General features: G+C 40.4%; 2 protein-coding genes across 6 annotated transcripts in view; both read left to right on the top strand.

Moving 5' to 3' along the window:
• The window catches only part of LOC110487311 (zinc finger protein 345-like), a 59,681-nt gene extending 48,485 nt beyond the window's left edge, over positions 1–11,196 (top strand). Inside the window, exons 1-4 of one of the 4 annotated variants that reach the window (XM_036948544.1) lie at positions 3,034–3,211; positions 5,807–6,036; positions 6,480–6,566; positions 11,135–11,196. In XM_036948544.1, coding sequence (XP_036804439.1) covers positions 5,838–6,036; positions 6,480–6,566; positions 11,135–11,142 — 294 coding nt within the window. In that variant the 5' untranslated portion in view covers positions 3,034–3,211; positions 5,807–5,837 and the 3' untranslated portion in view covers positions 11,143–11,196. Of the gene's footprint in view, positions 1–3,033; positions 3,212–5,806; positions 6,037–6,479; positions 9,132–11,134 lie in introns of those variants that run through there. The other 3 variants (XM_036948542.1, XM_036948541.1, XM_036948543.1) reach the window with 3 other exon arrangements.
• Positions 11,197–16,386: 5,190 nt separating this feature from the next.
• LOC118940180 (zinc finger protein 239-like) lies at positions 16,387–22,219 on the top strand. Of its 2 annotated transcripts, XM_036948551.1 has the most exons (3): positions 16,387–16,787; positions 16,889–17,075; positions 20,950–22,219. In XM_036948551.1, exons 2-3 carry the CDS (start codon positions 16,907–16,909, stop codon positions 21,705–21,707), a joined length of 927 nt encoding a protein of 308 aa, XP_036804446.1. In that variant the 5' UTR covers positions 16,387–16,787; positions 16,889–16,906; the 3' UTR covers positions 21,708–22,219. The 2 variants fall into 2 exon arrangements, with proteins under 2 accessions (XP_036804446.1, XP_036804445.1); XM_036948550.1 differs by having other exon boundaries at positions 16,387–17,075.
• Positions 22,220–23,108: the final 889 nt, after the last annotated feature.

Raw genomic sequence — 23,108 nt, 5'->3', positions numbered from 1 at the left:
TGGCCTTATTGCTTAAACATAAGAGGCTACTCTGGTGAATGTTTGTGATGAATGGAGAGTGGATTATCTACTTTACACACAATCTCTGCTCTACTTGTTCAGCTTCCCAGAGAAGAGGCTACACCGGAGAATATTTGTGATGAATAAAGAGTGGTGCTCGTTTTATAAAGTTAGATCAATTTAGGATCATAGGCTGAGTTTACACAGGCAGCCAAGAGCTGATGTGAAAAAAATGTAATGTGATTGGTCAAAAGACCAATGAATGGAGAAAAAAACCTCAATTGGGCTGCCTGTGTAAACACAGCCATAATGGCAGTATTCTATATTTGTGCTCACCCTCTTTTCACATTTCTCAACATGAATTTAAAAAATATACAATTCTTCAAGTCTTAAGATCTTGGGTTATGTACAGTGTTATTTTGAAGTAGCCTTCCTACAGTGTTGTGAATGATGTACAGTGTTATTTTGAAATAGCCTTCCTACAGTGTTGTGAATGATGTACAGTGTTATTTTGAAGTAGCCTTCCTACAGTGTTGTGAATGATGTACAGTGTTATTTTGAAATAGCCTTCCTACAGTGTTGTGAATGATGTACAGTGTTATTTTGAAGTAGCCTTCCTACAGTGTTGTGAATGATGTACAGTGTTATTTTGAAATAGCCTTCCTACAGTGTTGTGAATGATGTACAGTGTTATTTTGAAATAGCCTCCCTACAGTGTTGTGAATGATGTACAGTGTTATTTTGAAATAGCCTTCCTACAGTGTTGTGAATGATGTACAGTGTTATTTTGAAGTAGCCTACAGTGTTGTGAATGATGTACAGTGTTATTTTGAAATAGCCTTCCTACAGTGTTGTGAATGATGTACAGTGTTATTTTGAAATAGCCTTCCTACAGTGTTGTGAATGATGTACAGTGTTATTTTGAAGTAGCCTACAGTGTTGTGAATGATGTACAGTGTTATTTTGAAATAGCCTCCCTACAGTGTTGTGAATGATGTACAGTGTTATTTTGAAGTAGCCTTCCTACAGTGTTGTGAATGATGTACAGGGTTATTTTTGAAATAGCCTTCCTACAGTGTTGTGAATGATGTACAGGGTTATTTTTGAAATAGCCTTCCTACAGTGTTGTGAATGATGTACAGTGAATTAATTTTAGAGCATAAGGCGTTAAAGAACTAGCCTGTCTTTTGTTTTAATGAAAGCACGTGGCCTATTGTCCATAGTGGCTCGCGTTGTTGAGTTTTGACAGCATGGCGTGAGAGAACAATGCGATCATTCACAAAATCATTTAAAACAATCTCATTTGCCAACAAAAATAACAGCTAAAAGACTGTGCGAAACACTTTCCAAATGTTGTACACGAAAGTGGTTGGGAAAGTGTTTTGCACTCCATGTAACGTTGTGCTGAAACACGAGAGAAGGTCGACAATCCACGGTCACTTCGAATCAGCAAAGTATATGAGAATGTCAGAACAGTTCCCACGGCAGCGGCAGATCACTATGACAGAAGTGGTAGCAGGGAAGACTGTGGCAAGCGCTGAAAGAATCAAGGTGAGTGGCGTTTTACTCCAACTTTTACTCCGCTACTCTTGGCTTTAGTAGGGTGGTCGGCACTCTGCTCTCCCCAGACTGTCTATGGAGAGCGCTGCTCAACGCGCTGAGTGCAATTTGTCAGCTTTGCCGTATTAAACTTAATACGTTTGACAAAAACACAATCTTAATGCATTAAAAATAATTGGTAATACCGTTTTAAAAGTACTTATCAACCACAATACTCAATTTTTTACGTTCTGTTCTTCATCTCCCTTGCGACCCTTTCAGAAAAAATCACAATCATGCATTTTGAAGACAACAAAAATCGATGCTCAAATTGAAAGCGATTGATGAGCTTTGAATCTATTTGTTTTGTTTGAGAGAGAATGTGAGAGGGACTGGGAGGTGCATCTTGTGTTGATAGCAAGCCCCAAGCCTGATGGAGAGGAGAGGTGTGAGAGGGACTGGGAGGTGCATCTTGTGTTGATAGCAAGCCCCAAGCCTGACGGAGAGGAGAGGTGTGAGAGGGACTGGGAGGTGCATCTTGTGTTGATAGCAAGCCCCAAGCCTGACGGAGAGGAGAGGTGTGTGTGGGAATGGGAGGTGCATCTTGTGTTGATAGCAAGCCCCAAGCCTGATGGAGAGGAGAGGTGTGAGTGGGACTGGGAGGTGCATCTTGTGTTGATAGCAAGCCCCAAGCCTGATGGAGAGGAGAGGTGTGTGTGGGACTGGGAGGTGCATCTTGTGTTGATAGCAAGCCCCAAGCCTGACGGAGAGGAGAGGTGTGTGTGGGAATGGGAGGTGCATCTTGTGTTGATAGCAAGCCCCAAGCCTGATGGAGAGGAGAGGTGTGAGTGGGACTGGGAGGTGCATCTTGTGTTGATAGCAAGCCCCAAGCCTGATGGAGAGGAGAGGTGTGTGTGTGAGTGGATACATTTTATCTAATTAATTGGTGCAATTGTTCTTTTTCAGATTTGTGAAGATTGGGTACACACTTGCACAACAGTCAACATGCACGACGGAAAAAAAGTTGCAAAATGTATCACAGAATTTCCGAAAAGCATCCACAAAATCAAGTAGAAATCAGAAAAGAATGTCGCGAAATGCTGTATTATGTTGGTAGATTGTCTTTATTGATGTCAGTATAGTCACTTTAAATAATGCCACTTTAATGTTTACATATCTTACATTACTCATCTCGTGTGTATATATACTGTATGTTATGCATCGTGCCTCTCGGTCATCTCATCCATATATTTATATTTACATATTCAATCCCTTTACACTTGTGTGTATTGGGTAGTTGTTGTGAATTTGTTAGATTACTTGTTAGATATTACTGCACTGTCGGAACGAGAAGACAAGCATTTCGCTACACTCGCATTAACATCTGCTAACCATGTGTGACCCATAGAAATATAATGTAATGATAGCTGTCTTGTTTTGGTTGAGAAATCTATTTTCGTTTGTTTTAACTGACTTCTTTCCGTCGGAGGCCGGTAAAACATGCACAATGACTACGCTGATACGACGCTCACGAACATTTCCTGCAGCATCTCATAATCCAGACCAAACTCACTCGGAAAGTGGATACATTTTTCCCGCTTGCTCTACGAGACCTCACCATTTCCTCAAGTTCTTTTCAGCCAAACAATTCGCTACAGGAAATCAGTTCCAGGTAACCTATTGCTAATGATTATTATTTGTTTTAATGATGCTTGTAACACTGTCTGTAAACCAACGCGTTCCAGGATGAAACCGCACTGGTTTCCGCGGCCTGGTTTTGTTGTTCCCCCAGCTAGTTAGCTGTTAGCCAGTTAGCAACACATCTCCCGTCCAACCCGTTTGTGTAGCTAGCTAGCTAACATGCTAACTTTATTTCAGGGTCACTGTTGAAGTGTGACTTTTATTTAATAGTTAGCCAGCTGTCGTGTCTTCACGAGTAAAATGACTGTACCGAGGAATTAGCAAACCGGCTGCTCCTTGTTTAGCCACAGGCGTTTTGGTAGGCCGTCATTGCAAATAAGAATTTGTTGTTAACTGATTTGCCTATTTAAATAAATATAACAAATATTTGGTTTATCTATTTATGTAACCAGCTCGCAAAATTAGCAGGACTAAACGTTGCTAAACGTATATATATATATATATATATATATATATATATATATATATATATATATACACGATATAGATATATACACAAATATATCTCTGAACCTCATAGTTATCTAGTTTAAAACGGTCCAAAGAACCTCAAAAATAAAAAATACACTACATGACCAAGAGTATGTAGACACCTCACTCCAAAATGATGGGCATTAATAATATACATTTTCTTGCCTGCCGAAACCCCCCCTCAATTGTGTGTCTAGAGTCAAATACTTCCTGTGGCACACACTACTGGTCAACACGAGCCACCAAAATCCTGTCAAATACTTTATATAGAACAAACTTCGCGTATGCAACCGAAATTAATAAATAATGTATGTGTGTTATATTAAATATTCTATTAAACATGCCTTCTGGATGGTAGCGGGGTGAACAGGCAGTGGCTTGGGTGGTTGTCGTCCTTGATGATCTTTTTGGCCTTCCTGTGTGCGGGACGTGCCCAGGAGGGCAGGTAGTTTGTCGTGTCCCCCCCCCCCCCCCACACGCATGTCACGTGTCCTACTTATATCAGTACATTCGTAACGACTTAAGGATGACACAACTTCTATTCGAAGTAAACCTTGTGTAGGAAATAAGCCATTACTTTTTTTGTTGACCAAAATTGACACACTCATTGACCTCCATACAAAAACTCCCTGCTTGGTGGGCAAAACAACAAGAAAAACGCCACCTATTGGAGGGAGACAGATTTTCAGCCGAGTTGAGCCTCTCTCTTCCTCTTCCTCTCTGGGTATACTTTGTAAATAAAAGTATTTCTATAAGATATTATGTGATTTCTTTGTTTATTTGTTTATTTTTTCCAGACTAAATGCTCAACAATGTGTTCTGTGTGTAGACCTATTAATTATTGTCCACAATTATCAATATATTTTATACTAGGTATCATACAAAGAATAACTAAGATATTTATATAAAATATTGTTATTTATTTGTTGTTTTTTTCAAGTCTAAATGGTCAACAATGTGTGTCCTCCTATTATTTATTGCACCTTACACAATTATCTGTACATTGCGCTGCAGTAACAGGTTCATTCTACCCAGGAACACTTCTAGTTTCCAAATCCACTGAGTTTACATCCCCAGGAACACTTCTAGTTTCCAAATCCACTGAGTTTACATCCCCAGGAACACTTCTAGTTTCCAAATCCACTGAGTTTACATCCCCAGGAACACTTCTAGTTTCCAAGTCCACTGAGTTTACACCCCCAGGAACACTTCTAGTTTTCAAGTCCACTGAGTTTACACCCCCAGGAACACTTCTAGTTTCCAAGTCCACTGAGTTTACACCCCCAGGAACACTTCCAGTTTCCAAGTCCACTGAGTTTACACCCACAGGAACACTTCTAGTTTCCAAGTCCACTGAGTTTACACCCCTAGGAGCGTCTCTTTTTTTCGTAATTGAATCGCAATTGTATATCTTGAAATTGGGGAGAAAAAGGGGGTTAAAATACACACACAAAAAAAACAATTCTAAACAACTTTTAACAATTTTCACTGAAAAGTATACAAACACAGTGCGGATTTACAGTTTTTGCTGTTTGGTGCTGTCCTTGTTACCAAACTTTGTAGAATTTTCTGTGGAAATTGTTCAAATTGTGCAGGGAGTTGTAGGGTTTGTTTAACGTTGTATTCATTGATTTTTCATACGTTTTAAAGTGACTGTGTCTACATCTCTGTGTCTACATCTCTGTGTTAGGGTTAGGGTTAGGGTTAGGGTTAGGGTCATACATCACTCTGTTACCTAGAATTAGGGGCAATTCCTAACGCAATATATATTCATGTGTTGCCTAATAGCCTATAGGGGAATGTTTGAATAGGCTACTGAGGATGGGGTGGTCATTTCAATCACTGTATGTATCAATGTATCAGATTATAGTAATGAATTCGAACTGAATATGCTTGTACTCAACGGCCAGTGTTTTTCTTATTCACTTATGGCCTAATCTGACTGGCTGTTGCCGTCAATCCTATGTTTATTTTTATGGAAAAAGGTTTCCTGCTGGACGGGATGTGTGGTTAGCTAGCTTAGATACATTTTTGCTGTCTTTTCTGGAGCTATACCACGTTCGAGGTTTGTGAAAATCACCCTGAATTCTTTCGGTCTCCTCTTTTAGATCCACCTCTAGCCTACCATGTCTGAACCAGGTTCTGGTTGTGGTGTTCCAGCCCAGAGAAGCTCACAGCAGGGTCCAGAGTTGCTGTCAGTGAAGCTGGCGGACTGCAGTCAAACAGTGGAACTCAATGTGATTGTCAAAGAGGAGGAGGAGGAGAGAAAAATCAATGAGGGGGAGGAGGAAGAGCGAGAGGAGGACAGGGACTCTGTTGACTCAGGTAAATTCAGGCTAACATCCTCTTTGGTTCAGAGAGTTGAACAACCCAAAATAGCTATTGATTTTCTGGTTCATTAAGAAATGTAAACTTAGATATGTTTTTGGTTGTTAAGTCAATTAGACCATGCCAATTTCAAGTTAATCTTTCAAAAAATATATATATTTCTGAATATTAGCTGGCTAACTCATTGATTCTGCTTTGTATTATAACCCTCAGGCTATATGTATGTGTAAGAGGGAAGGCGAGTGTCTACCAACCATTTGGCAATGCATTGTAATTTCACAATGCCATTATCTATGTGCGATGCTATGCAACAAGCCCTTTGCAAAGTATTTCTTTCAGTACTCTGTTAATCCAAATTAATGTTGAATCCTGCATTGGTAAGCTTAAAGCCTTTGTTTCTTTGTCAGTTTCTGACCATATGTATGTTCATATTCTTACAGGAGAGATCCCCAACCCAAACTCAGTCAACAAGCCCAGTTCCACAGCATCAAGACTACCTGGACATGGGAGTTATTCGTGCCCTCAATGTGAGAAGAGTTTCAGTTCCTCCACTATTCTAAAGAATCATCAAAGAGTACACACTGGAGAAAAACCTTTCCACTGCTCTGCATGTGGGAAGAGTTTCAGTGAGAAAGTAAACCTTAAGAGACACGAGAGAGTACATAGTGGAGAGAAGCCTTACCACTGCACCCAATGCGGGAAGAGCTTCAATCATTCTGGAAGCCTTAAGGAACACCAAAGAGTACATACAGGGGAGAAACCTTACCACTGTGCTCTTTGTAGGAAGCATTTCAGTCAGCCAGGAAGCCTTAAGAAACACCAGAGAATTCACACAGGGGAGAAACCTTACCACTGCTCACAGTGTGGAAAGAATTTTCGTTTTGCAGGAGACCTAAAGAGTCACCAGAGATCACACAGTGGAGAGAAGCCTTACCACTGTTCTCAGTGTGGCGAGGGATTCACTCAGCTCAGACGTCTTAAACGTCATCAGAGGATACACATTGGAGGGAAGCCTGTCTGTGTTTTAAATGTGATTGTCAAAGAGGAGGAGGTTGAGAGGGAAATCAAAGAGGAGGAAAAGCGAGAAGTTGAGGAAAAGGACAATAGTGGTATAGTTGACCCAGATACATCAACATTACCTGGTTGTAGTCTTTACCCCTGCCATCAATGTGGGAAGAGTTTCCGTTCCTCAAGTAATCTACAGAATCATCAAAAAGTACACGCTGGAGAAAAACCTTACCACTGCTCTGAGTGTGGGGAGGGATTCACTCAGCTACTACGTCTTAAAAGTCATCAGATAATACACAATGGAGGGGAGCCTGTTTGTGCGTTAAATGTGATTGTCAAAGAGGAGGAGGTTGAGAGGGAAATCAAAGAGGAGGAAAAGCGAGAAGTTGAGGAAGAGGAGGACAATAGTAGTGTAGTTGACCCAGATACACCAAGACTGCCTGATCGTGGTCGTTACCCATGCCATCAATGTGGGAAGAGTTTCCGTTCCTCAAGTAATCTAAAGAATCATCAAAGAGTACACACAGGAGAGAAACCTTACCACTGCTCCCAATGTGGGAGGGGTTTCAGTGAGAAGGTAAATCTTAAGAGACATGGCAAAGTACATAGTGGAAAGAAGCCATATCACTGCACCCAATGTGAGAAGAGCTTTAATTATTCAGGAAGCCTTAAGGAACACCAGAGAATACATACCGGGGAGAAGCCTTACCACTGCTCTCTATGTGGTAAAAGTTTCAGTCAGCCAGGAAACCTTAAGAAACATCAGAGAATACATACAGGGGAGAAGCCTTACCACTGCTCTCTTTGCGGTAAGAGTTTCAGTCAGCCAGGAAACCTTAAGAAACATCAGAGAGTACATACAGGCGAGAAGCTTTACCACTGCTCTCATTGTGGGGGAGGTTTCACTCAGCTAAGAAGTCTTAAAAGTCATGAGAAAATACACATTGGAGGGAAGCCTGCCTGTGCTTTCAATGTGATTGTCAAGGAGGAGGAGGAGGAGGAGGAGGAAGAAAAGAAAGAAGTTGAGGGAGAGGAGTGTGACGTGAAATAAAGGTTTAGTGAGAATAGATAAGCAACTCTATAGTTATTGAAATTCACACCTCTCCTTGCAATTGCATCTTCTGTGACAGCATGGTCATGGGCAGCACCATTATTTATTTAGATGAGATCGAGACAAGATCGTTAACAACTATAGCGGTTGCTGTAATAGTGCTATTCCCAGGCCTAAAGCCTGATTGGTTTACGTTAACAATACATGTCTCATTGTAAACCAGGTTGCCAGTCCGGGCCTAAGCCTGTGTTCCTGGCCTTGACCCAAGCATCATTTATTTAATGAATTATTTCTGAACAGGATACCACCTCCTAATGTGCTACAGTGTGTATAGTCTGAACAAGATTCCTCCTAATGTGCTACAGTGTGTATAGTCTGAACAAGATACCACCTAATGTGCTACAGTGTGTATAGTCTGAACAAGATTCCTCCTAATGTGCTACAGTGTGTATAGTCTGAACAAGATACCACCTAATGTGCTACAGTGTGTACAGTCTGAACAGGTACAAAGCCAAGGTTGGTGATTTCTGCTACCTGCAGTTATGGAATGTTATCTCAGGACTATAAATTAATTGGTTGACTCCTCCTCCTGACCTCCTCCTGGCCTGGATGGAATTATACGACCTGGATATAGTGCACTACATTTGACCATGATTTTGGAATGAGATGTTGGACGAGCAGGTGTCCACGTACACTACATCGGTTGCCACTACAAACGTATCTTCCTTTATCTACTACCAAACATAGAAACGCGCCATTTTCACATCTGCTGATGTTGGGTTGGTGCTTGAGATTCTGAATATGTAGTAGAATGTTTTTGAAATGTCCCTTTAAAGGTACGTATGCCCATGTACACGACTAACATTTCAATGTAAAACAGTTGACAGTAGCATAATCTATATTTGACTTGAGCTGAATACTGGGGCTGAGTCTATATATAGTATATACTGGGGGCTGAGTCTATATATAGTATATACTGGGGGCTGAGTCTATATATAGTATATACTGGGGCTGAGTCTATATATAGTATATACTGGGGGCTGAGTCTATATATAGTATATACTGGGGGCTGAGTCTATATATAGTATATACTGGGGGCTGAGTCTATATATAGTATATACTGGGGCTGAGTCTATATATAGTATATACTGGGGCTGAGTCTATATATATAGTATATACTGGGGGCTGAGTCTATATATAGTATATACTGGGGCTGAGTCTATATATAGTATATACTGGGGGCTGAGTCTATATATAGTATATACTGGGGGCTGAGTCTATATATAGTATATACTAGGGCTGAGTCTATATATAGTATATACTGGGGGCTGAGTCTATATATAGTATATACTAGGGCTGAGTCTATATATAGTATATACTGGGGCTGAGTCTATATATAGTATATACTGGGGCTGAGTCTGTATATAGTATATACTGGGGCTGAGTCTGTATATAGTATATACTGGGGCTGAGTCTGTATATAGTATATACTGGGGCTGAGTCTATATATAGTATATACTGGGGCTGAGTCTATATAAAGTATATACTGGGGGCTGAGTCTATATATAGTATATACTGGGGGCTGAGTCTGTATATAGTATATACTGGGGGCTGAGTCTGTATATAGTATATACTGGGGGCTGAGTCTGTATATAGTATATACTGGGGGCTGAGTCTGTATATAGTATATACTGGGGGCTGAGTCTGTATATAGTATATACTGGGGGCTGAGTCTGTATATAGTATATACTGGGGGCTGAGTCTGTATATAGTATATACTGGGGTCTGAGTCTATATATAGTATATACTGGGGGCTGAGTCTATATATAGTATATACTGGGGGCTGAGTCTATATATAGTATATACTGGGGGCTGAGTCTGTATATAGTATATACTGGGGCTGAGTCTATATATATATATATATATATATATATAGTATATACTGGGGCTGAGTCTGTATATAGTATATACTGGGGCTGAGTCTATATATAGTATATACTGGGGCTGAGTCTATATATAGTATATACTGGGGGCTGAGTCTATATATAGTATATACTGGGGGCTGAGTCTATATATAGTATATACTGGGGGCTGAGTCTGTATATAGTATATACTGGGGGCTGAGTCTGTATATAGTATATACTGGGGGCTGAATCTGTATATAGTATATACTGGGAGCTGAGTCTATATATAGTATATACTGGGGGCTGAGTCTGTATATAGTATATACTGGGGGCTGAGTCTGTATATAGTATATACTGGGGGCTGAATCTGTATATAGTATATACTGGGAGCTGAGTCTATATATAGTATATACTGGGGGCTGAGTCTGTATATAGTATATACTGGGGGCTGAGTCTATATATAGTATATACTGGGGGCTGAGTCTATATGTAGTATATACTGGGGGCTGAGTCTATATGTAGTATATACTGGGGGCTGAGTCTATATGTAGTATATACTGGGGCTGAGTCTATATGTAGTATATACTGGGGGCTGAGTCTATATATATTATATACTGGGGCTGAGTCTATATATAGTATATACTGGGGGCTGAATGTCCCAAATGGCGCGCTATTCACCCTGTAGTGCACTACTTTCGACTATGGGCCCTATTCTGTAGTGCACTGCATTTGACCATGGGCCCTATTCTGTAGTGCACTACTTTTAACTATGGGCCCTATTCTGTAGTGCACTACTTTTGACCATGGGCCCTATTCTGTAGTGCACTACTTTTAACTATGGGCCCTATTCTGTAGTGCACTACTTTTAACTATGGGCCCTATTCTGTAGTGCACTACTTTTGACCATGGGCCCTATTCTGTAGTGCACTACTTTTAACTATGGGCCCTATTCTGTAGTGCACTACTTTTGACCATGGGCCCAATTCAGTTGTGGATATTTTTTTTATACCTGATTAAACTCAGTAGAAGGGCTGGTTTGTATTGACATGTCATGATCTGGATGGAACCTGAAAGTATTTCCCAATTATTTTGTTCTGAACAGAACCGTTATTGTTTTTTTGTTCCATTCCAGCAAAGTAAAGTTCTGAACCGGTTCGAACCATGACACGCTGGGCATCTTGTTGTTATGACATGTATTATCTGTTATGACATGTATTATCTGTTACGATCTGTTATGACATGTATGATCTGTTATGACATGTATTATCTGTTATGACATGTATGATCTGTTATGATCTGTTATGACATGTATTATCTGTTATGATCTGTTATGACATGTATTATCTGTTATGATCTGTATTATCTGTTATGACATGTATGATCTGTTATGACATGTATGATCTGTTATGACATGTATTATCTGTTATGACATGTATTATCTGTTATGACATGTATTATCTGTTATGACATGTATTATCTGTTATGATCTGTTATGACATGTATTATCTGTTATGATCTGTATTATCTGTTATGACATGTATGATCTGTTATGACATGTATTATCTGTTATGACATGTATTATCTGTTATGACATGTATTATCTGTTATGACATGTATTATCTGTTATGATCTGTTATGACATGTATTATCTGTTATGATCTGTATTATCTGTTATGACATGTATGATCTGTTATGACATGTATGATCTGTTATGATCTGTTATGACATGTATTATCTGTTATGATCTGTTATGACATGTATTATCTGTTATGATCTGTATTATCTGTTATGACATGTATGATCTGTTATGACATGTATGATCTGTTATGACATGTATTATCTGTTATGATCTGTTATGACATGTATTATCTGTTATGACATGTATTATCTGTTATGACATGTATGATCTGTTATGACATGTATGATCTGTTATGACATGTATGATCTGTTATGACATGTATGATCTGTTATGACATGTATGATCTGTTATGACATGTATGATCTGTTATGACATGTATGATCTGTTATGACATGTATGATCTGTTATGACATGTATGATCTGTTATGACATGTATGATCTGTTATGACATGTATGATCTGTTATGACATGTATGATCTGTTATGACATGTATTATCTGTTATGACATGTATTATCTGAATTATTTTATTTTTATTTTACCTTTATTTAACTAGGCAAGTCAGTTAAGAACAAATTAATATTTTCAATGACGGCCTAGGAACAGTGGGTTAACTGCCTGTTCAGGGGCAGAACGACAGATTTGTACCTTGTCAGCTCGGGGGTTTGAACTTGCAACCTTCTGGTTACTAGTCCAACACTCTAACCACTAGGCAGCCCACGGAAGTATACCTACGGAGGACCGGCTTCTATGATGAAACTTTGAATATCTTTGAACTTCAGAGAGTTGGCTTTAACTGACGTTGGACCAGAACTATCCCTTAATCATGACTCTCAGTTTCATTACAGTACAGATAATGCCTCCTAAACGTGATAACTATAGTATCCTTAGTATCCTTAACTAGCATTGAAATAGTTCATCAATGTTCTCTAATTAAACCTCTCTCTCCGTAATGTCTGAATCACGCCTGTAATGTCAGTAGCTACAGTAGACTATGCATGCTTCGGTTGGAGGGGAGGGGGAATGTAGCCTACACACACTGGCAAAGATTTTCAGCAGGCAGTCACTGGAATACGTTTCTGAGTGTATAGGGACTGGAAAAAAATGCCTGGAATGTAAAAGAACATTATTAACCAGTTCCCATGCTTTTAAAATAACTGTTCTGTTCCGGAACAGTATAGATCCCTTTCGTTGTCAGTTCTGGTTTTGTTCCTTGAAATTCCGATTTTCTTTTCTGTTCCCTGAACTGGTTCCAACCCCTGGTTTAGAACATTGTAAAGTATCCATTAATTAAACAATAAACGCTAACAAACTGTAATCTTCTTCTTCATTGAAGGTGGATGATGTTGGTAGATTGTCTTTATCCATGAAAAGGCAGTATTGTATCATGGTGATGATAAATCACAAGAATAAAAGATGCCAGACATTTAATTGTTGGAATAATATAACATTACACTGCAGGCCTGTGTAGGATTATCTACTTTACACACAGTCTCTTCTCTACTCGTTCATCTGCCCAGCGAAGAGGCTACTCTGGTGAATGTCTGTGATGAATAAAGAGTGGTGCTCGTTTAATAAAGTTAGATCAACGCTTAATACAGTTAGATCAACGTTTAATAAAGTTAGATCAAAATCAAATTTTCGAGCTCTACCCAGTAGATTTTGCGATGACGTAGTGTCCCCGTGAGTGACAGAACACTGAGCCAATCACGGAGCAACTAGAGAACATTACCAAACCCCTATGCTTCGTATTTTCCGCTGGCTGTCCCACCACCACAGAAGGCACTGAGCTAGGCTGAAACACCTGCATTTTGGAGCTGCCTTACTCAAGAAAGCAAAAAATGAGACCAAGTTTGTATGTGGCTTTATTAACTCAATGTTTTATTTATTTATTTGACATTGTTTGCAAACTGAAATGTGACATGTATTAATGCCAAAATAACATGCAAAACAGGAAACAATAAAAAAAAAAATATATATATATATATATACACATTCAGTACCAGTCAACAGTTAGGACACACCTACTCATTCCAGGGTTTTTCTTTATGTTTACTATTTTCTACATTGTATAATAATAATGAAGACACCAAAACTATGAAATAGCACATATGGAATCATATAGTAACGAAAGAAGTGTTAAACAAATCAAAATATATCTTATATTTGAGATTCTTCAAAAAGAACGCAGCACAACTATGCAGTTACCCATACTTGGGACTGGGCAAAAACTCCCTATTTTCAGCCACAGACTAAAAAAAAGTGATGTATCTGTCAGATGGCCAAAATATGCACAACTACAACAGCAGATATGACACTCCCAAACATGTATTGCAGTGCTCCATTAATCCAGACCAGACACAGTCAGCAGGGTTAGGGGGTCATGGCAGCAACACACTAGCTGTATCCTATCCACATTAAGACTTCAGGTTTTCGGAATTTGATTTCAAAATAAAAGTCCCGGGGATAAACTTTTTTGCAGCTTTGTATAGGGCATAATGTTAAAATGATGTTAAAATAATAATAATTAGTCCAGCAACACTGTATTATTCAGTGCCCCATGAAATGACACCATATGTACACAGAGTCTACAGAACATTAGGAACACCTTCCTGATATTGAGTTGCACCCCCTTTTGCCCTCAGAACAGCCTCAATTTGTCGGGGAATGGACTCTACAAGGTGTCGAAAGCGTTCTATAGGGATGCGGAGCCATGTTGAATCCAATGCTTCCCACAGTTGTGTGAAGTTGGCTGGAGGTCCTTTGGGTGATGGACCATTCTTTATCTACACACAATACCCCATAACGACAAAGCGAGAACAGGTTGTTAGACATTTTTGCAAATGCATTAAAAAATAAAATACAGAAATAGCTTATTTACATAAATATTAATCCTTGAGATGTTTCGACAACTTGGAGTCCACCTGTTGATTGATTGGACATGATTTGGAAAGGCACACACCTGTCTATATAAGGTCCCACAGTTGACAGTGCATGAGAGAGCAAAAAACAAGCCATGAGCTCGAAGGAATTGTCCATAGAGCTCTGAGACAGGATTCTGTCGAGACATACATCTGGGGAAGGGTACCAAAACATTTCTGCAGCATTGAAGGTCCCCAAGAACACAGTTGCCTCCATCATTCTTAAATGGAAGAAGTTTGGAACCATCATGACTCATCCTAGAGCTGGCCACCCGTCCAAACTGACAACCATCTCTGCTGCACTTCACCAATCAGGCCTTTATGGTAGAATGGCCAGACAGGATGCCACTCCTCAGTAAAAGGCACATGACAGCCCGCTTGGAGTTGGCACCTAAAGGACTCTCAGACCATGAGAAACAAGATTCTCTGGTCTGATGAAACCAAGATTGAACTCTTTGGCCTGAATGCCAATCGTCACGTCTGGAGGAAACCTGGCAGCATCCCTACGGTGAAGCATGGTGGTAGCAGCATCATGCTGTGGGGATGTTTGTCAGCGGCAGGGACTGGGAGACTAGTCAGGATCGAGGGACAGATGAACGGAGCAATGTATAGAGAGATCCCAATGAAAACCTGCTCCAGATCACTCAGGACTTCAGTCCGGGGTTGAAGGTTCACCTTCCAACAGGTCAACAACCCTAAGCACACAGCCGAGACAAAGCAGGAGTGGCAACGGGACAAGACTTTGAATGTCCTTGAGTAGCCCAGCCAGAGCCCGGACTTGAACCCGATCGACCGTCTCTGGAGAGACCTGAAAATTGCCGTGCAGCGACGCTCCCCATCCAACCTGACAGACAGAGATTGAGAGGATCGGCAGAGAAGAATGTGAGAAACTCCCCAAATACAGGTGTGCCAAGCTTGTAGCATCATACCCAAGAAGACTCGAGGCTGTCATCGCTGCCAAAAATGCTTCAACAAAGTACTGAGTAAAGGGTCTGAATACTTATGTTTATGTATTATTTACGTTTTTTAGTTTTAATAAATGTGCAAAATTTTCTAGAAACCTGTTTTTGCTTTGTCATTATGGGGTATTATGTGTAAATTGATGCGGGAAAAGTCAAGGGGTCTGAATACTTTTCCGAAGGATCTGTACACAATCCATGTCTCAATTGTCTCGAGGCATCACATTTCTTCTTTAACCTGTCTCCTCCCCTTCATCTACACTGATTGAAGTGGATTTAACAAGTGACATCAATAAGGGATCATAGCTTTCACCCGATTTCACCTGGATTTATTTCACCAGTTTTTGTCATGGAAAGAGCAGGTGTTCCTAATGTTTTGTACAATGGATTGGGTGGAGTAAAAGGCCAGCAACACGCCATATAATTGAGTATCCCATGAAATGGTACCCTATATACATTCTACAGACCCTACTGAGTATTCCCTAGTGCAGCGCCTAGAATAGTTTTCACTCTACCAGCCAATATGTATTTCATATACCGGGTCTGGGCTCGGGGGCCTGATGGGTGTCACACTTTTCCCCTATCCCTAACGTTTAGACACTTTTCCCCTATCCCTAACGTTTAGACACTTTCCCCCTATCCCTAACGTTTAGACACTTTTCCCCTATCCCTAGCGTTTAGACACTTTTCCCCTATCCCTAGCGTTTAGACACTTTTCTCTATATCACAACTAAATACGGGTTATTGACACTTTTCTACTATTACATGGGGGGACTTTATTTTTTGAAAGTTTCCGAAATTCCGTGACCCGGAAGTACTTCATTAATGTTGCTGATGAGACGCAGGTGGATGATTGATTCTGCTTGCGCTCTCACTGGATCTCATCAACCAAACAAGTAGCCAAAGTAAATCAGTATCAAGTAGCCTACCTCTAACATTTTAAATGTGAGCTTGTAAATTTGGTCTGTACACTAACGCATTCCATGAATCGTTAGTGGTTGCCGCGGCCTGTATTTGTTGTTATCCAAACTAGCTAGAACAACACTCCAATCCAACCCGTTTGTGTAGCTAGCCAACTAAATTCAGTGAGAGTTGAAGTGTGTCTTTTATTTTATATTTAGTCATCTATCATTGCATTGTGAGTAAAATGTCTAGCGAGGAATAAGCTAGCTGGCGACTAGCTAGGTAGTTAGCTAGATAAATTATCTTGACCACAACCGTTGCTAAACTAATTGGCTACCGGTTTGTGTTAATCCCTGTTGAACGGGGTGAGTTGTTAGCTATTTTAGCTACATATATATTTTTATAACTATCCCACGATCAAGGTTAGTGAAAATCCCCCAGAACTTGTTGAGGTCTCCTCTTTTAGATCCACCTCTAGCCGACCATGTCTGAGCCGGGATCTGGCTTTGGTGATCCGGCCCAGAGAAGCTCCCAACAGGGTCCAGAGGTGGTGTCAGTGAAGCTGGAGGACTGCAGTCAAACACTGGAACTCAATGTGATTGTGAAAGAGGAGGAGGAGAGAGAAATCAAGGAGGAAGAAACCAGTGACTCCGGTAAATTCAAGCTAACAACATTGTTTGTTTTAGAGTGCTATACAAATCAGGATCAATGAGTTAACCAGCTAATTTTAATAAACAACCCCACATTACAGTTGATTTTCTGGTACATTAAGAAATCTAAACTTATATGTGTGTTTTGGGTTGTTGAGTCAAATTAGACCAATATCAAGCTTCAAGTTATTTCTGAATATTTAGGCAAGTTTGTATTTATTATGGATCTCTTCCTGAGGTCCGGCAAAATGAAGGCAGTTAAACATTTTAAAAACATTACAATACATTCATAAGAGATTTCACAACATATTACGCTGTGTGCCCTCAGGCCTCTACTCCACTACCACATATCTACAACATATTGTGTGCCCTCAGGCCTCTACTCTACTACCACATATCTACAACATATTGTGTGTCCTCAGACCTCTACTCTACTACCACATATCTACAACATATTGTGTGTCCTCAGGCCTCTACCCCACTAATCTACAACATATTGTGTGTCCTCAGGCCTCTACTCCACTACCACATATCTACAACATATTGTGTGCCCTCAGGCCTCTACTCCACTACCACATATCTACAACATATTGTGTGTCCTCAGGCCTCTACTCTACTACCACATATCTACAACATAGTGTGTGCCCTCAGGCCTCTACTCCACTACCACATATCTACAACATATTGTGTGCCCTCAGGCCTCTACTCCACTACCACATATCTACAACATATTGTGTGCCCTCAGGCCTCTACTCCACTACCACGTATCTACAACATATTGTGTGTCCTCAGGCCTCTACTCCACTACCACGTATCTACAACATATTGTGTGCCCTCAGACCTCTACTCCACTACCACATATCTACAACACAAAATACATGTGTACATGTGTGTATGCATGTGTCTATGATTATTGCGTCACAGTCCCAGCTGTTCAATAGGGTGTATTTTGTATTTTTAAATTCTTTCAGTGAAATACGGAACCGTTCCGTATTTTATCTAACGGGTGGCAACCATCAGTCTAAATATTGCTGTTACATCGCACAACCTTCAATGTTATGTCATAATTATGTAAAATTCTGGCAAATTAATTCGCAACGAGCCAGGCGGCCCAAACTGTTGCATATACCCTGACTCTGTGTGCAATGAACGCGAGAGAAGTGACACAATTTCCCTTGTTAATATAGCCTGCTAACATGAATTTATTTTAACTAAATATGCAGGTTTAAAAATATATACTTCTGTGTATTGATTTTAAGAAAGGCATTGATGTTTATGGTTAGGTACATTCATGCAACGATTGTGCTTTTTTCGCAAATGCGCTTTTGTTAAATCATCCCCCATTTGGCGAAGTTGGCTGTCTTTGTTACGAAGAAATGGTCTTCACACAGTTCGCAACGAGCCAGGCGGCCCAAACTTCTGCATATACCCTGACTCTGTTGCACAGAACGCAAGAGAAGTGACACAATTTCCCTAGTTAAAAGAAATTCATGTTAGCAGGAAATATTAACTAAATATGCAGGTTTAAAAATATAGACTTGTGTTTTGATTTTAAGAAAGGCATTGATGTTTATGTTTGGGTACATTCATGCAACGATTGTGCTTTTTTCGCGAATGCGCTTGTTAAATCATCCGTTTGGCGAAGTAGGCTGTGATTCAATGATAAATTAACAGGCACCGCATCGATTATATGCAACGCAGGACAAGCTAGTTAAACTAGTAATATCATCAACCATGTGTAGTTAACTAGTGATTATGTTAAGATTGATTGTTTTTTATAATAGGTTTAATGCTAGCTAGCAACTTACCTTGGCTCCTCGCTGCACTCACATAACAGGTAGTCAGCCTGCCACGCAGTTTCCTCGTGGAGTGCAATGTAATCGGTCGACCTCTAGTATGCATGAGTGTCCGAGCTGTGTGCCAGTAGTTTAAACAGACAGCTCGGTGCTTTCAACACCTCTCACAAATACAAGTAGTGATAAAGTCAATCTCTCCTCCACTTTGAGCCAGGAGAGATTGACATGCATATTATTAATGCTCTCTGTGTACATCCAAGGGCCAGCCGTGCTGCCCTGTTCTGAGCCAATTGCAATTTTTCGGAGTCCATTTTTGTGGCACCTGACCACACGACTGAACAGTATTCAGGTGCGACAAAACTAGGGCCTGTAGGACCTGCCTTGTTGATAGTGTTGTTAAGAATGAAGAGCAGTGCTTTATTAAGGACAGACTTCTCCCCATCTTAGCTACTGTTGTATCAATGTGTTTTGACCATGACAGTTTACAATCCAGGGTTACTCCATGCAGTTTAGTCTCCTCAACCTGCTCGATTTCCACATGATTCATTACAAGATTTTGAGGTTTAGGGTTTAGTTAATGATTTGTCCCAAATACAATGCTTTTGGTTTTTGATTCCTTACCACCTATTCTGAAACTCTCCTTCCAGACTCATATCAAACATATCCAATCTAAAATCAAATCTAGAGTCGGCTTTCTATTCCGCTACTAAGCCTCCTTCACTCACGCCGCCAAACTTACCCTAGTAAAACTGACTATCCTACCGATCCTCGACTTCGGCGATGTCATCTACAAAATAGCTTCCAATACTCTACTCAGCAAACTGGATGCAGTTTATCACAGTGTCATCCGTTTTGTTACTAAAGCACCTTATACCATCCACCACTGCGACCTGTATGCTCTAGTCGGCTGGCCCTCGCTACATATTCGTCGCCAGACCCACTGGCTCCAGGTCATCTACAAGTCCATGCTAGGTAAAGCTCCGCCTTATCTCAGTTCACTGGTCACGATGGCAGCACGCGCTCCAGCAGGTGTATCTCACTGATCATCCCTAAAGCCAACACCTAATTTGGCCGCCTTTCGTTCCAGTTCTCTGCTGCCTGTGACTGGAACGAATTGCAAAAATCGCTGAAGTTGGAGACTTCTCTCCCTCACCAACTTCAAACATCTGCTATCCGAGCAGCTAACCGATCGCTGCAGCTGTACATAGTCTATCGGTAAATAGCCCACCCAATTTTACCTACCTCATCCCCATACTGTTTATATTTCTTTACTTTTCTGCTCTTTTGCACACCAGTATCTCTACCTGTACATGACCATCTGATCATTTATCACTCCAGTGTTAATCTGAAAAATTGTAATTATTCGCCTACCTCCTCATGCCTTTTGCACACAATGTATATAGACTCTCTTTTTTTTCTACTGTGTTATTGACTTGTTAATTGTTTACTCCATGTGTAACTCTGTGTTGTCTGTTCACACTGCTATGCTTTATCTTGGCCAGGTCGCAGTTGCAAATGAGAACTTGTTCTCAACTGGCCTACCTGGTTAAATAAAGGTGTTCTCAACTAGCCTACCTGGTTAAATAAAGGTGAAATAAAAAATAAAATAAAAAAACTAACTACAGCTCTTTGTAAGTGTTGCTGTCATTTCAGACGCTGTGGTAGCTGACGTGTGTAGTGTTGAGTTATCCTCATACATAGACACACTGGCTTTACTCAAAGTCAATTAGACCATGCCAATATCAAGCTTAAAGTTATTTCTGAATATTTAGGCAAGTTAGCTGGCTAACTCCTTGATCCTGCTTTGTAGTATAAACCCTCAGGCTTCTGAATGTGGGAGGATGAGCGCCAAAACAAATGACTGTCCAGTACTCACCAGTGTGCAATACATTGTAATTTATCTCTGTGTGATGCAAAGCAACAAGCCCCTTGTAAAGTCTGTTTATTGCTCTGTTAATGTACACACACTCCAGCTCACATCACACCAAATTCATGTTGAATCTTGCATTTTTAAACCCAAAATCCTTTGTTCCTCTTTCTGTTTCTTACCGTTCTTACCGTATGTGTTTATATTCTAACAGGAAAGAGCTCCAACCCAGACTCAGACAGCAAGCCCAGTCCCACAGCATCAGGAAACCGCAGACAGAAGCCCCAACCCTGCTGTAGCGACAGTTTTATTTATCCAACTCGCCACAAATCACTCAAACAGACTCCCAAAATAAAGAAGACTTACCTTTGCCGTCAATGTGGGAAGAGTTTTCAGACACCAAGCAAGCTAAAGGCTCACCAGAGAATGCACATTGGAGAGAATCCTTACCCCTGCTCCCAGTGTGAGAAGAGCTTCAATCATTCAGGAAGACTTAAGGACCATCAAAGAGTACATACTGGGGAGAAGCCTTACCACTGCTCTCTTTGTGGGAAGAGTTTCAGTCAGTTAGGAAACCTGAAGACTCATCAGAAAAATCACAAGCCTTACCACTGCTCACAATGTGGGAAGAGTTTCAGTGAGAAAGTAAAACTTACGGGACATGAGAGAGTACATAGTGGAGAGAAGCCTTACCACTGTACCCAATGTGGGAAAAGCTTCAATTATTATTCAGTACTTAAGGAACATCAAAGAGTACATACAGGGGAGAAGCCTTACCACTGCACACTTTGTGGGAAGAGTTTCAGTTGGGCAACAAACATAAGGAATCATCAGTTAAGACACATTGGAGAGAAATCTACATGTACTCCGAATGTGATTGTCAAAGAGGAGGAGGGCGAACAGAGACACATTAAGGCAGAAGAGCGAGAAGTTGAGGTAGAGGAGAGAGAGGTGAAGGAGCTAACTCCATAGGAATTGCATTGCACGGGGGGGGGGGGGGGGGGGGGGGGGGACAATGGATGGGGGCGGAACACGAAGTGCAGCTGGATATATACGACACAGTCCCTTTCAAAAACAAAACATATTTGGTTGGTAGAGACAATTAATTATTTTCAACCTACTTTAACTGAGGAGACAGGTCCCACAGACAGGGTCTACAGACAGGTAGCCCAATATTTTCAACATTGTATTTTTCAATATTGGTCCTAAAAAGTTGTCTTTGAAGCAATGTTTTTTTCTCCATAAGTAACTTATTGCATTTTCTTATTAGCACAATAAAGGTGGCCATTGATTAAAATTGAATATTTTGAATCAGTTATTGATGTTGAAATGCAGGCTTTTATGTTGAAGTTTTTTTTATATAGACATTTTTTATTTTCTTTTTTTGTGAAATAAGGTGTCAAGAATGTGTATTTTAATTGACCTGCCTGATAAAGTTAAGGTAAATAAACTCATTATATGAGAGTGATGTCAGTGTTTGTGCTGCTGGCAGAACAAAAGGTCAAACTGTGTGGTTTGTAATGATTCTGTGAACTCAGATCAAATAGCCAAAAGGGTGATAGAACATGGATCAATAGATTCTCCACTGGGTCGAGCTGAGGCTCAATGTAAGATCAGAGACATGTTGGTACATGTGTGGCAGAAGGGTTTGGATTCAGAGACCAAGGGCCGGCATTTATGATCCCTCCAAAGGAAGGTTGGAGGACCAAGATTCCAAGGTCAGACTAGGAAAGAAGAGGTGGCTCCCTCCAAAGGAAGGTTGGAGGACCAAGATTCCAAGGTCAGACTAGGAAAGAAGAGGTGGCTCCCTCCAAAGGAAGGTTGGAGGACCAAGATTCCAAGGTCAGACTAGGAAAGAAGAGGTGGCTCCAATACCAAATCGTCCCTTAAGCCCTGCACCCCATGTACTTGTGTAGATCTGAGAGGATTTGATAACACTGTAGCGGGGAGAGACCGTTAAGAGACCATTGTTAATTGAATTCATCATTCCATTTGGTTGGCCTTCATGTGAATGGTTTGTGTCTGGACTCTATGGTTTTCTTGTATTGTTCTAAATACAGTGCCTACAGTCTTTCAGAGAGTATTCATGCATACCCTTTGACTATTCCACATTTTGTGTTATAGCCTGAATTCAAAATGGATTAAAGAAAAACATTTCTCTCACCCATCTACACACACGAACCCATAATGACAAATTGAAACCATGTTTTTAGTAATGTTTGCAAATTTAGTGAAAATGACATTTCAGATAAGCCTCCATTTTGTTTTACATGTTGAATGTATCAGTTGTATAGGGCCAACACCACCGTGTGTAGCCTACTGAAAGAAGTAGACAAACGTTCACTCTGCTATCATTACTCAGATAGACCTCCA

The sequence above is a fragment of the Oncorhynchus mykiss genome, chromosome 17 (genome assembly GCF_013265735.2).
Source record: "Oncorhynchus mykiss isolate Arlee chromosome 17, USDA_OmykA_1.1, whole genome shotgun sequence".
Lineage (NCBI taxonomy): Eukaryota > Metazoa > Chordata > Actinopteri > Salmoniformes > Salmonidae > Oncorhynchus > Oncorhynchus mykiss.
This window is presented reverse-complemented; position numbering and strand designations above follow the sequence as displayed.

What these genes read in the sequence shown, in the direction of transcription:
- LOC118940180 (XM_036948551.1), top strand. Translation starts at nt 16,907, where the DNA reads ATGTCTGAGCCGGGATCTGGCTTTGGTGATCCGGCCCAGAGAAGCTCC. An exon ending in GGAAGAAACCAGTGACTCCG is followed by an intron (nt 17,076 to 20,949) that starts GTAAATTCAAGC and finishes ATATTCTAACAG; the next exon opens with GAAAGAGCTCCAACCCAGAC.